At 35.1% G+C, this 13880-nt stretch overlaps 1 protein-coding gene across 6 annotated transcripts in view; it reads left to right on the top strand.

The window, feature by feature from the left end:
* RNGTT (RNA guanylyltransferase and 5'-phosphatase) overlaps window positions 1-13880 on the top strand; it is a 238478-nt gene that overhangs the window by 187496 nt on the left and 37102 nt on the right. For all 6 annotated transcript variants that reach the window (XM_037039285.1, XM_037039283.1, XM_037039284.1 and 3 more), the window contains one exon: window positions 6734-6800. In XM_037039285.1, the coding sequence (XP_036895180.1) occupies window positions 6734-6800 (67 nt within the window). The remainder of the gene's footprint in view (window positions 1-6733; window positions 6801-13880) is intronic.

The raw sequence follows: 13880 nt of genomic DNA on the forward strand, positions 1-13880 counted from the left end.
TTGCTGTCTTTGCTTTTGGTGTGTCATCTAAAAAAATCTTTGCTAAAACCAATGTCAAGAAGCTCTACCCTTATGCCTCTTCTAGGAGGGCTTTTTTTTTACCTCCCCCAAGAACATTTTTTTCATTGCTGAGAGAGAGAGGGAGAGGCGGAGAGAGAGCGAAAGAAACATCAATTGGTTGCCTTCATGTGTTCCCTGACTGGGGATCAAACCTGCAACGTAGGTATGTGCCCTGACCTGGAATTGAACCTGCAACCTTTTGGTTACAGGACAGTGCTCCAACCAACAACTAAGTTTTATGATTTCAGGTCTCACATTCAAGTCTTTACTCCATTTTGAGTTGATTTTTGTGTATGATGTAAGATAGAGTATTTTCTGAATGTTGGTAGCTCAGCGTTTCTTACATACCTTTGCAGAATGATTCGGCTTTCTTTTTTAAATTTTTCTTTTATTAAAAAAAGATTTTATTGCCCTGGCTGGTGTAGCTCAGTGGATTGAGCGCGGGCCTGTGAACCAGATGATCGCGGTTCGATTCCCAGTCAGGGCACATGCTTGGGTTGCAGGCCAGTTTCCGGCAGGAGCCAGTTCCCTGCAGGGGGTGCACGAGAAGCAACCGTACATTGATGTTTCTTTCCTCTCTCCTTCCCTTCCCCTCTAAAACGATAAATAAATAAAATATTTTTAAAAAAAGATTTTATTTATTTTTAGAGAGAGGGAGAGAGATGTCGATGTGAGAGAGAAGCATCTATCTCTTGCCTCTCATGCATACTGAACCTGGGACCAAACCCACAACCTAGACACGTGTCCTGATGGCCTCGAACCAGCAGCCTTCGCTTTGTGGGAGGGTGCCCAGCTTGCTGAGCCATACCCGTCAGGACCAATCCAGCTTTCTGTTGTTTACTTTAGCATCTTATTTATTTATTTTATCTATTTCATTTATTATATATTTCACTTAATCAAATGTTATTTTCAGGTAGTTTATTTCTGTTGACCCATAGGTTATCTAAACATGTTATTGGTGATGGTGGGTTTTTGTTTGTTTACTTTTTACAAAAGTGTAGAGCATTTGTTATGTTTCCCAGGGTTTAGAAAGCAATGCAGTATAGGATAAGTTATGACAAGTTTCTAAGGATAATAATAAATTTACTCAGCAGCTCATCCAAGTTTTATCTGAGCCTAAGCACATGTGTTGCTTTTGTTTACTTTCTGCTGGACATCTCAGAAAATGTAGGCCTTGTCAGTACTATGCTTTTTCTTGAATTCAAAAGGGAACTATTGATCCCACATTAAGTGCATTTGTTCTGTCTTTTTTTCCCCTCTAGAGGTGGATATATTAGATGTAGTCTACTCTTTGTAGAACTTGCTATTTAGCTAAGAAGTGTGATTTTCTGTTAAGTCAGTATTCAAGATACTGTAAGTTTTTTCAAGTTTTTTTAAAAGTTCTAAAATCTTTATTTTATTTTTAATTACTTTATTGTTCTTCAATTACAGTTGTCTGCATTTTCTCCCCATCACTCCCCCCGACCCCAGCCAAACCCACCCCCCTCCCTTGCTTCTACCCTCCCCCTTGGTTTTGTCCATGTGTCCTTTGTAGTAGTTCCTGAAAACCCTTCTCCCCACTGTCTCCTTCTCCCTCCCCTCTGGCTATTGTTAGATTGTTCTTAATTTTAGTGCCTCTGGTTATATTTTGTTTACTTTTTTCTTTTTGTTTATTTGTTGTAGTATCTGTTAGTCGGTATTGTAATTATGGCTTATACATAGAACCGTTCATTTTAAGTTATTTTGCTTATTCTTATTTTTAAAAAGATCCCCCTTTTCTTTTTAACCTTTCAGTTTGAAATAATTGTAGATAATTTTCTTTTAAAGCAGTATTTCATACATCATCAGTTTATGGTAAATGGTTTTTTAAAAAATAATGTTTATTTGATTACCCGACAAATTTTCTTTTTCTTTATGTAAGAAGCTTTTCTGGAAATAATTTTACAGCCTTCTTTCCAGTATACATACTTGTTAATTTCTGTATTGGGAAAACTGAAACAATGAACATTAGTCTTGTCTGTCTTTCCCTTTTCCAAAAGCCTCTAGTAGAGGCTCCCCTTACCCTCAACGATGCCTCTTATTGTTACTTGCCACACCAGCTGTTTTGGTAGCTGGTTGTAGAAGCATTTAGTTACAGGCAAATATTTTGAGAGTCGTTAGCCTTTGTATAACGATTATGTTAATGTTCATGTAATTTAGGGCAAAACAATTACTAGGGTTTCCATTTTAACATATACATATAAATACACCTATCAGTATTGAATTTATGCCTTCCTCTGGAGATTTAAAATGATTGCTTTATTATACATAAGTACCCTGTCATCATAAAATGGTGCCTATTGTTTTACAATAATTATGTATACAGCAAAATAATTTTTTAAAAGGTAAAAACATTTTTAGAAATGTCTCATCTTAGAAGTGTGAATTTGTATTCTCAGAGTATTCATTATTTTATACCTGGCAGGCCTTTAAATTAAGATGCATGTTATAACCCACTCAAATGGTGGTAGTAATACAATCTATGGTGAGGAATACTAGGTACATGAATGAGAAAAAACAGTACTTAAAAAGTGAAATATATATATGCTGTATAAGTGATATATTTAAGAAATATCTTATTTAGGAAAAAGTAATTATTAGATAGGCAAGTCAGAGGACAAGAGACACACTACTAGTATTTTGGCAAGATTCCTAAAACTCATCTGCATAGTGATTAGAGGCATATTGATTTTTAAATGTCAGCCAGCTTTTATTCACTTAGCTTTATAGAATCTATTTGTATGTATACTATTTTTACTTCTAAGAGGGGTTTATCAAGGTTTTTTTGAATGCTTGTTATATAAGAAATAAATTACCACTGTTCCATTTAACTAACATTAAATTTATGATACTAACAATGGTTTATGAGAGATTTAAAGTTTTGTTGGTAGGAGTAATTGATTTATCAATTGATGACTAAGGAATTCTTTTTTTCGCAGTTGACATTTTCTATGTTTTCTGCTTATATCCAGTGAACAAATGCCTTTTGTCATTTTATAACCATCAACAACATGCTAAATAAAATGCATTACTACAAGTATCACTATATTTAAGTATTTTTTGCTAAGTTGGTTTAATTTAGGATTATTTTTATTCTGTTCACCAGCTGTTAACATTCTTTCCCTGACCTTTAATGCTTTGTAGGTCTTTAAAGAATGTCCCGGAGCATAGGATGTTTCCAGGAGACTGAATACGTACCTTACTTTATAAAATCTGAAGTGCTTTGCAACTACGCTCAGTCTTACTGAACTGAATAAGTGGGAGGTAGTCAATCACACAGCCACCTTGAAACCATCACTGGGTGACCGTGATTATAAGAAACATAGAGTATCAGGGGCATCCTAGTATCAGAGAAGTTAAAATATAAATAAATGCATATCTTGGAATTGTTGAAGTAGAGTTTTGAAGTCACTAACTTTAAGAGGATAGCTTCTGTTCATATTTTATCTTTTTAAATATATTTTATTTGATTATGCTATTACAGTTGTCCCATTTTTTCTCCCCTTTATTCCCCTCCACTCTGCACCCACCTTCCCAACAATATTCCCCCACCTTAGTTCATGTCCATGAGTTATACATACAAGTTCTTTGTCTTCTCTATTTCCCATATTATTCTTAACCTCCCCCTGTCTGTTTTGTGTGTACCGTTTACACTTCTTATTCCCTGTACCATCTCCCATTCTGCTAATAACCCTCCATGTGATCTCCATTTCTGTGATTCTATTCCTGTTCTAGTTGTTTGCTTAGTTTGTTTTTGTTTAGGTTCATTTGTTAATGGTTGTAAGCTCGTTATTTTATTGTTCATATTTCTGATCATCTCCTATAAGTCCCTTTATATAATATTCATATTATATAAATATTTATATAATATATAAGTCCCTTCATATAATAAGGGCTTGGTGATAATGAACTCCTTTAACTTGACTTTATCTAGGAAGCATTTTATGTGTTCTTCCATTCTAGATGATAGCTTTGTTGGATAGAGTCATCTTGGATGTATGTCTTTGCCTTTCATGACTTTGAATAGTTCTTTCCAGCTCCATCTTGCTGTCAAGGTTTCTTTTGAGAAATCAGCTGATAGTCTTATGGGGACTCCTTTGTAGGTTGTAAGATTCTTTCCTTATCTTTAATCTTGGGTAATGTAATTATGATTCGCCTTGGTGTATGCTTCTTTGGGTCCAACTTCTTTTGGATTCTGTGAGTTTCCTGGATTTCCTGGAAGTCTATTTCCTTTGCTGGATTAGGGAAATTCTCCTTCGTTATGTTTTCAAATAAATTTTCCATTTCTTGCCCTTCCTCTTCTCCTTCTGGCATCCCTGTGATTTGGATGCTGGAACGTTTAAAGTTGTCCCAGAGGTTCCTAAGCCTCTTCTCATTTTTTTGAATTCTTGTTTCTTTATTCTGCTCCAGTTGAATGTTTATTTCTTCCTTTTCCAAACTGTTGATTTTGAGTGCCGGTTTCCTTCCTGTCACTGTTGGTTCCCTGTACATTTCTCTGCATTTCATTTTGCATAGCCTTCACTTTTTCCTCTATTTTGTGACCATACTCAGCCATTTCTGTGAGCATCCTGATTACCAGTGTTTTGAACCCTGCATCTGACAGGTTGCCTATCTCTTCATTACTTAGTTCTATTTTTGGAGTTTTGACCTTTTCTTTCAATTGGGCCATATATATTTTTTTTATCTCAGGGTAGCTGTTATGTTGTAAGGGGTGGAGCCTTAGGTATTATCCAGGGTGGGGCAACCTACATTTCTCTGTTGTGGTGCTGTATGTGGGGGAGGAGTCAGAGAGGGATAGTGCCTCTTGCTCAATTCTCTGCTGGTTTTCAGTCACTTCCCCCACTCTCCCCAAGCAAATTGGGCCTTTCTGGTGCTGATTCCCAGGTGGGTTGGTTTGTGTATGTTGTAGGACCTTGTGGGTCTCTCCAACAAACTGTCCTGTGAGGCTGGGAGTTTCTCCTGCCACCACAACCTCCTAATATCTTATCACCAGAGGTTTATTTCCCCATGCTGCAACCCTGGATTGCTCTGTCTGTCTTGCTCCCTGGTTGTTCTTTCCAGTTATCTGCATGCAACTGTGGGACCCTCTGGTCCATCATCCACCCCCTTGCTGTGGTCCACTCCTCCTGCCAGTCCTCCTGCCAGTCCTCCCGCCAGTCTTCCCCTCCTACTAGTCTGACTGAATGTTTCTTTTTTAACTACTTGGTTATCAGACTTCCATACAATTCGATTTTCTGGCAGTTCTGGTTATTTTTTGTTTTTAAATTTGTTGTTGTCCTTCTTTTGGTTGTGCGAGGAAGCAAAGTGTTACGTTCTTATTTTCCATGATTTGACCAAAATGGTACACTGAGAATTTTCTATTTGATTGTTTTGACTTTGCAGTTTTTTTCTTTACTTTAGATACTGCTCAATATTCCATTCTCAGATTCATGTAATGGAATTTACATTCATCCCAGAGATATTTTTTACCTGCCATAAAAGGGTATTAACTTTGTCTAGATTATGAGGAGACATATTTTGGCCTAGTTGCTTTGGGTGGAGTATAGGCAGTTTTTTCTCTGTATTCACATACAACAATGTCAAGGCTGATGTTGTGTCCATTAACTCAAAGTATCCATTAGGAAAATATTTATGATAATAGATGAAATAAACACTAGATATTTAGTTATGCTCTTTTCCTGCCTAGCATCACTACACATTCCACAAGCATAGTTCTAATGCTGGTATTTCTTCATTCACAATGTTTTCATGCAGTCAGGAATGATGGGCCTCTTTGAAGTGGGACTAGGAAGGACAGAGTTATAGGGGGAAGGTAACCATTATTTTTTTTCCACCCTATGTATGGTTTGATTTCTATTTTCATGTGCATTTAGGATTAAGTATGCCTTATAAAAATGGTTGTGTGATTGTCTATTTAATAACTGAGAGGCCTACTAGTGACAAATGGGCGGGTAATATACAGAGAGTTGCAAGATTTGATTTCATATTGCTTATAAAATAAATACAGACATTTAACATTCTTCATGTTCCATTCCAAACTTCCTTTGGGTTTTCACCTCCAACCAAATTATCCTTTACGTCATCCATATGACTTCCCTTAAATTTGTTTTTCTGCATTGCGCACCCTATAAAACTAAGTGCAATTTCCCACCTACAAAAACTTTTTCAGCTCCCTTCATAGCAAGTACCTCTTTTTTCACTGCTTTGCAATGGCGAATACCTGTATACCTGTATAGCACTTATCAGGGTCCACCTTTTGTTAGGATAATTATTTGTATGTCTGGTTTTCCTGTTAGATTTTAGGACCCAATTTAAATTTAGTTTTATATTATCTGTGTAAACACTGAGTGTTTCTTGAGTTGAATCCTTATAGATTGTCCAGTATATGCATTACTTCATTTAATTCTCCCTTAGAGATACTGCATAGTAATTCAGTTGGAATTAGTAATATGTTAGACTGTTGTACATTTACCCACTATTTTCTGAAGTATAAGAATTATTTCTTTGCTACTTACTATCTCATGGTGCAAAATACAAAAGAACTGCATAGATAGTAATTTTTCATTATATTTTTCATCTGTTATGTAACTCTGATGATTATGTAACCTTATACTTAAGGAAGAGTATTTTTTAAAGTGCTTTTTTTTCTTTGTAGGCTACTTCCTCAGAATGTTGGCCTTCTCTATGTTGGAGGTTATGAGAGACCCTTTGCACAAATTAAGGTATGATTATTCATTTTCCAGTGTACTTTTCATGGATGTAGTTCACTTGTCCAGAACCCACCAAAATTTTTTAAATAACTATCAACATATCAAAGATATTATAATTGTAAACTATTAATTTTATTTGCTTTTGCATATCTCTGCTGAAGAAGTAGCTCAGTTTTGTAAAGAATTATTTTAATATTTTTGCCCATGATAGAGTTGGTTTTTAATGAATACACTGAAGTGATTAGTTAAAAAAAATAAAGTTCAGAGCCACTAATTAATCTTTTAGTTTACCCCTTTTGCCCTTAAAAAATGTTAGCAGTTTATTGAGATGTAATAAACATAAAAAACTGTGCATACATAAAGTGTATAATTTGATAAATGTTTACATGCTTACATTTCCGAAACCATCATCCCAAAAGTTTCCCTGTGTCCTTTTGAAATTGTACCCACCCCCCTGCCTTTCTTTTTTCCTTGTCAGTCCTCAGGTGACCACTGATGTGATACGTGGTCATTATAGATTAATGCATTATCTTAATGCATTAACTGTCTTAATTTATTTGCATTGTCTTAATTTATTTGCAGACTTTTATGTAAGTGAAACCATATAGCATTCCGTGCCCCACCCCTCCTGGTTTCTTACATTCAACATAATTATTTTGGGATTCATCCAGTGTTCCACTTAACAATAATTCATTCTTTTTTTAATTGCTGAGTAGTATTTCATTAAATGGTTAGAACACAATTTCTTTATTTTTATAGCTGTTGATGGACACTTGAGTTGTTTCTGCTTTTTGGCTATTTAAAATAAAACTGCTGTGAACATGTGTATGTAAGTCTCTGTATAGATACACAGTTTCATTTCTCTTGAGTAAACACCTAAGATAGGAATGGCTGGGTTAAGGGCAGTTGTGTGTTTAAGAAATTGCCAACATATTTTCTCACCAGCGAGATGTACAAGTAGTAGTTTCTCCACATCCTCATCAATATTTGATATGGTCAGTCTTTTTAAATTTAGGCATTCTTGTAGATATATAGTGGTATTTCTTTGTAGTTTTAATGACTCATAATGTTGAGATTCTTCTCATGTGCTTATTTGCCATCTATATACATCTGTAGTAAAATGTGTTCACATCTTGCCATTTTAAACTGAGTTTTTTGCTTTCTTACTGTTGAGTTGAGAGCATTCTTCATATGTTGTAGCTTTAAGTTCTTTATCACATTTACTCTGAATTATGGCTTATATTTTCATTCTCTAAACAGGGTTCTCAAAAAGCAGAATTTCTTAATGTTGATGAAATAAATTTATTAGCTTTTCTTCATGGCTCGTACTTTTGGTGTTGACCTAAGAAATATTTGCCTAACCAAAAGTCACAAAGATTTTTCTTCTATATATTCTTCTAGAATCTTTATAATTTTAGGTTTATAATCTATATGAGTTAATTTTTTTGTATATGATTCAAATTTCAAGGTATGGAGGATTGTCATTTCTTCTCTTTACCTTTTTCGGGGCACATGGATATCTGGTTGTTCCAAAACCATTTGTTAAAAGAATACTTTTCTACCACTGAATTATATTTTCATCTTTGTCGAAAATCAATTACCCATAAATACACATGTGAGTCTATTTCTGACTCTTTATTCTTTTCTACTGACCTGTGTGTCTGCCCTCCCACCAGTCCCACAGTGTCTGCATTTGTGCAGCTTTGTAGTAAGTTCTGCAGAGTCAGGTAGTGGTAATCCTCCAGTGTTCCTCCAGGTAGTGTTCTGTTTTCAAAGTTGTTTTGGCTCCTCTAGGTTCCTTTAATTTCCATGTATATTTGAAATCATCTTGTCAGTTTCAGTAAAAATGCTTGCTAGAATTTTTATTTGGATCTATAAATTAATTTGAGGAGAAATGACATCTTAACAATATTGAATCTTTTGGTTCATGAAGACTATATATTTTTCTATTTATTTAGGTCTTTAATATCTCTCGGCAATATTTGTTGTTTCCATGTATTGGTTCTGGTATTTTAAGATAAATTTACCTGTAAATATTTTATATTTGATCCTGTTATACAAGTATTTCAATTTTTCCATTTCTTGTATATAAAGATGATGAAATTTTGTTTAAATCCTACAGTTTTACTATACTCTACTAGTTCTGGTAGCTTTTTTCATAGATTTCATAAGATTTTCTATATAAGTGATCATATCATCTAATAAGGACAGTTTTCCTTCTTTTTGTCTGATCTGGATGCCTTTTATTGCTTTTTCTTGCTTTATTACACTGGCTAAAACCTACAGTACAGAGTTGAATGGAAATGATGAGAACAGACATCCTTGCCTTATTCCTGATCTTAGAAAGCATTCAGTCATTCATCAAAAATTGTTTTGTGTTAATATTAGTTGAGGGTTAATTGTAGATTCCATCCAGGCCGCCTTGCAAGAAGTGGAAGTAATATTGTGAATGTTCAAGATAATGAAAAAAAGGCTTGTGATCATCCTTTTTCTTTGTTATAACTTTTTTTTAATGTTTTTGGCAGGTCTATACAGTTTGTTGGTTTGGGGTTTTTTTTGTTTATTTAGTTTTCTGATTTTTATTCACATTTTTTTCTTGTCTCCATGAACTACTTTTCTTCTATTTATTTGATAGGTATGAGTTTAAATTCCTTTCCACTCTATATATTTTTATTGTTTGAGGCCCAGGGATTTTTCAGAATAAACTGAGCCTGAACAGAACATTTAGGATACTTAATACTGAAGAGGTCTTGTCACATCATTGACGTTTTAAATGAAAAATCTGTTAACATGGCATCAGCACCTCTTTAATAAAATACCTTCATTAATGCATCTTAAATCAAAACACTCTAAAAAGTCCATCATCAGAATCTTAAGTTGTGGACTTTCTTGAACTTTTCTGATTCCTTAATGACAAGCATTTAAATAAAGTATTTTTCTTCTATTTTTAATATACCTGGAACATGAATGAAGTTGGCAAGAGCCTCTTCATAAACCTCCCTCACTATTCTGTTCACTAAATTCATTGTATAGCCAGGAATTCTCATAAGTTTCAGCAGGAACATTTTTGAAAGCTTAGGTTTTTTCCCCCCTCTGTCCACTGGTTTGGAAAATCCTGTTTTTTCATGTTAAAACTGAAATAACTAAAAAATGAGAAGTATACCTGTTATATTTAAGGAAGTGTAAAATTTGTTCGTGTGTGTGTTTTCCATGTTTTTCCCAAACCCTAGTCTAAGTGTGTGTATGGGGGTCATTTCTCCATCCTTTACCTGATTCATTAACATAGCATTTTCTTTATGCAGGCCTTTTCTAACAAGCCCAGTGACAGAGGCCAATCCTTTGTCAACCTTCTATGCCTGGGATAATCAACTCAGTAGAAAATGTCCATTATTTTAGGGCATCTGTTCCTTTAATGTTGTTGTGGGAAAGGTTTCTCTTGCACACTGTGGAAGGATTTCTTATCCATTTTAATAATTATTCAGGGTTTTTCCATAATTCCTATGGTTCTTTTGAATATGCTGTATGGATTTCTACCTTATTAGATACTTTATAGGTTAACTGAAGGACAATAAAAAGATCATACTTCCGATGCTTTCAATTAATATAGAAGTTTAAGGCTAATTTCTGCCCTTGCCTTGTATATGACTTCTTTCCGACATGAAATACCACTGTTTACTGTATCCACTTTTCCCCATTAAACTAAATGTAACAATACTATGTTTTGTGTCATAGACATCACATGTAACCTTTGATAAACAGAAAACACTTTGCTTTTCTTAAGGAATGGTGGTTGTTGAAATTTTTTGAATAAATTAAGGTAGGAAATTGGTCACTAGAATATTTAGGAAAAGGACCTCGCATGCATTAACACACAGGACTGAGTATGAATGGCTGAGTGTTAGAGGCTCTGTTTGTCAAAAAGACATGTTATAATTATATTTTTATAAAGGAACTCTATTTGATAGAGATCAAAAAGAGAAAAAGGAAAGCAAAAAGGCTAATAGATGTTTGGACAAATGTTAAGTTAGCTCATACATTTTCTGTAAGTCATCAAATGTATTTTAAAACAAATGTTCTTGTTTTAAAATACACTCAGCCCTTTATAAACCTTTCACCGAAGGCAGTGACTCCATTGTCACTTCACTGATCTCTTTGAGAATCCTGTGAATTGACACACACACGCGCACTTTTACTTATGATTTCAGAGTGCACATAGACCCCACTGAAGTGCATTAAGAACCCTAAAAAATAAATAAAACATGTTTTCCCAAATCTTACTATTAACCATAAAGGTATTGAAAACATATAAATGTTAAGTTTTTAGGGCAAATTTGTCATTTGAAAAGCTTGATTTTTAGCCTGCATGATGATTCTCTTGTTTTGTCCTAAAAATAGAATAAATTAAATGGAACACTGGTCGTATTATAATGAGTTGTAAGAAAGGAATTGCCTCACACCCACAGCCATTGTTAGTGGTGGAAATAAAGCAGATTTCACCCTCATTCAAGACTGACTTCTTTCAGCTTTATTGAGATACTGATTCTAAACGTACTGGACTGTATGTGACTTAGGCTTTTCTTAAGAGCTATGATTTATTATACCTTTATTTACAGTCTTTGAAATTGAAAAAGGGAAGTTCTGATGAAAATAAAATTTTGTTCAATTCCTATTTCTTTGCTTTCAAGGTGTCAAGTTTTTCAGAATTCTTTTATTTTGGAGAGGAAGTTGTTTCTGTATATCTTTGGATGATACCTTTCTTTTACTTGTGTGTGTATATATCTCTCTCTCTACTATTGTTCATGATTTATGTTTGAAGACATTCGGGTTTAAGTGGTAGTTGACATTTTAGACCCATTTTTCTTTGTTGTTTTCTCTAGCATTCTGTAAGTCTAGTAAATACTAATGCTGTTCTCACAGGTTTCTAGTCCTGGAGGCTTTGCTTAGCAGCCAGAGTCCATGAAACCAAGAGGGACTGAAGCTTGTCAACATCACTTTTAATCTACTCAAGGGCTGTTAGGAAAGTCTCAAGGCCACAGGGCTGCCCACCCTGCAGGGCTTGGTATTAGGTGCCTCTTGCAGTTCTGACAGCCGGAGAAGAGTGTGTGACTGTGAGGCTGAGTCAGACCGCTTCTACTCTGACACTGCCGAACAGCTAAGAAATGTCTTGTGTATTTTAGCTATGAATTCCATGCAGCAACCATGTGAAAAGTAAGGAATATAACCGTTGTTCTGAGGTAGTTATTTTTAATCAGTACAGTAGATTTCCTTACCCATTGGGGATATGTTCCAAGACCCTGAGCGGATGTCTGAAACCACAGATAGTACCAAACCCTCTATACATTGTGTTTTTTTCCTACATACACATGCATATGATAAAATAGATTTATAAATTAGGTATAGTAAGAGATTAACAGTACAAAAATTATGTGAATATGGTCTCTTTTAAAATATTTACTGAACTCCACTCACCCTTCTTCAGATGGTAGGAGGTGATAAAATGCTTACGTGAGTAAAGGTTACCTGAACACAAGCAACAGTTGTCTATTTAATAACTGAGAGGCCTACTAGTGACAAATGGGCAGGTAATATACAGAGAGTTGGATACACTGGACAAAGAGATGATTATGTCCCAGGTGGGACAGAGTGGGAAGTTGCAAGATTTCATCATGCCACTTGCAGTTTAAAACTTATGAATTGTTTATTTCTGGAATTTTACATTAATATTTTTGAAGTTGGAGTTGACCAAGGGAAACAAATCATGGATAACAAAACTGTGGATAAGAGAGACCACACTCTACCCCGAAGGTGTTCTCTGCCTCAGCCTGGCCCTGTCCCTGTCCCTGTCCCTGTCCCTGTCCCTGTCCGTACGGAGAGACTGGGCACCATTAGTCTCAGTCTCATGCAGTCAGCTTCCTGAGCTTGAGTTTTTAAAAATCTCTTTACAGTCAAGGAAATAGGATTGGTGTTTGTATTCTTATGCATATGCAATAGATGTAAGGCAATAATGATTTCTTCTTTATTTTCAAAATTATATTGGAAAACTTATCAAATCATCCCTCAGACTTTTTTCTGTTAAAATAGAGTAGAATATTTTTCCTTTAAGGTATAATGAGCTCAGATTGCTATTTATTACTTAAAAATGTTGTGAGGCTGACTAATAACTCATTCAATTTTCATTCTTAGGGTAAATTAAGTTTAACAGTAAACTGCTTATTTGAGGTTTTTCTGTGAAATGCTGAAAAAATAGGAAATCTGGTTTGTTTTTTTGCTATCATATAGAAAATATGTAGCTTATAGGATCAACATATTTTACTAAAAGAAATCATTTTACATCTGTATTTCACATCTCTGAAATATCTGAAGTATTTCATTAGATAAAGATGCAGTCCCTAGAACTCAGTATTCTAGTTCAGCGGCTTACAGACTTGACCATGAGTTGTCAGAATCTAGGAAGTGTTTTTTTCATAGAGATACAGTACACATATTTGGTTTGCATATACAAAATGTAAACCAAAGTTTCAGAATAAGTGTGATGCAATAGCTGTATTCGCCATTCTGCTCTGTTTATTTTTCAGTTCGTTTGACTTTTAAATGCTAGTCTCAACCCACTAAATATACTTTTCTCTTAGAAAATGGGTCACGACTCACAGCTTGGCAGACGCTGCTGCAGGGTAGAACTTGTCCAGCTAATGCTGCCATATGCTTCTGGCAGGAGGGAGAACGCCACGTTTATGCAGTGCAGATGATAGCGGACGCTGTCCTGCGCCCGAGTCCGTGATAGGCCTTGAAGTGGCTTTGGAGTGGAAGAGAGTGATGAGATGTCAGTTCCTGGGAAGGGGGAGGAGGGCAGTATAGGAAGGGATAAATGGAAAATGAATTAAGATGGTTTATAGAGCCAAAGAAAGCTTTTTTCTGTTTCAAAAAAATCCTAATTCTCAAGAACAGAAGGGAGCCTTCCACGCCTACTCTGTCTTCCAGATGATTCTGTGTATTTTGAGGGTAGAGAAAGAATAAAGGTAAGATCTCCCCTAGAGGAAAAAACAAAATAGAAAGAAATGGAGATGAGTGAGAAACTGAGAGGAAGCAGTGGAA

The sequence above is a fragment of the Sturnira hondurensis genome, unplaced genomic scaffold (genome assembly GCF_014824575.4).
Source record: "Sturnira hondurensis isolate 20B ecotype Veracruz unplaced genomic scaffold, ASM1482457v3 Scaffold0025370, whole genome shotgun sequence".
In the NCBI taxonomy this organism is placed as follows: domain Eukaryota; kingdom Metazoa; phylum Chordata; class Mammalia; order Chiroptera; family Phyllostomidae; genus Sturnira; species Sturnira hondurensis.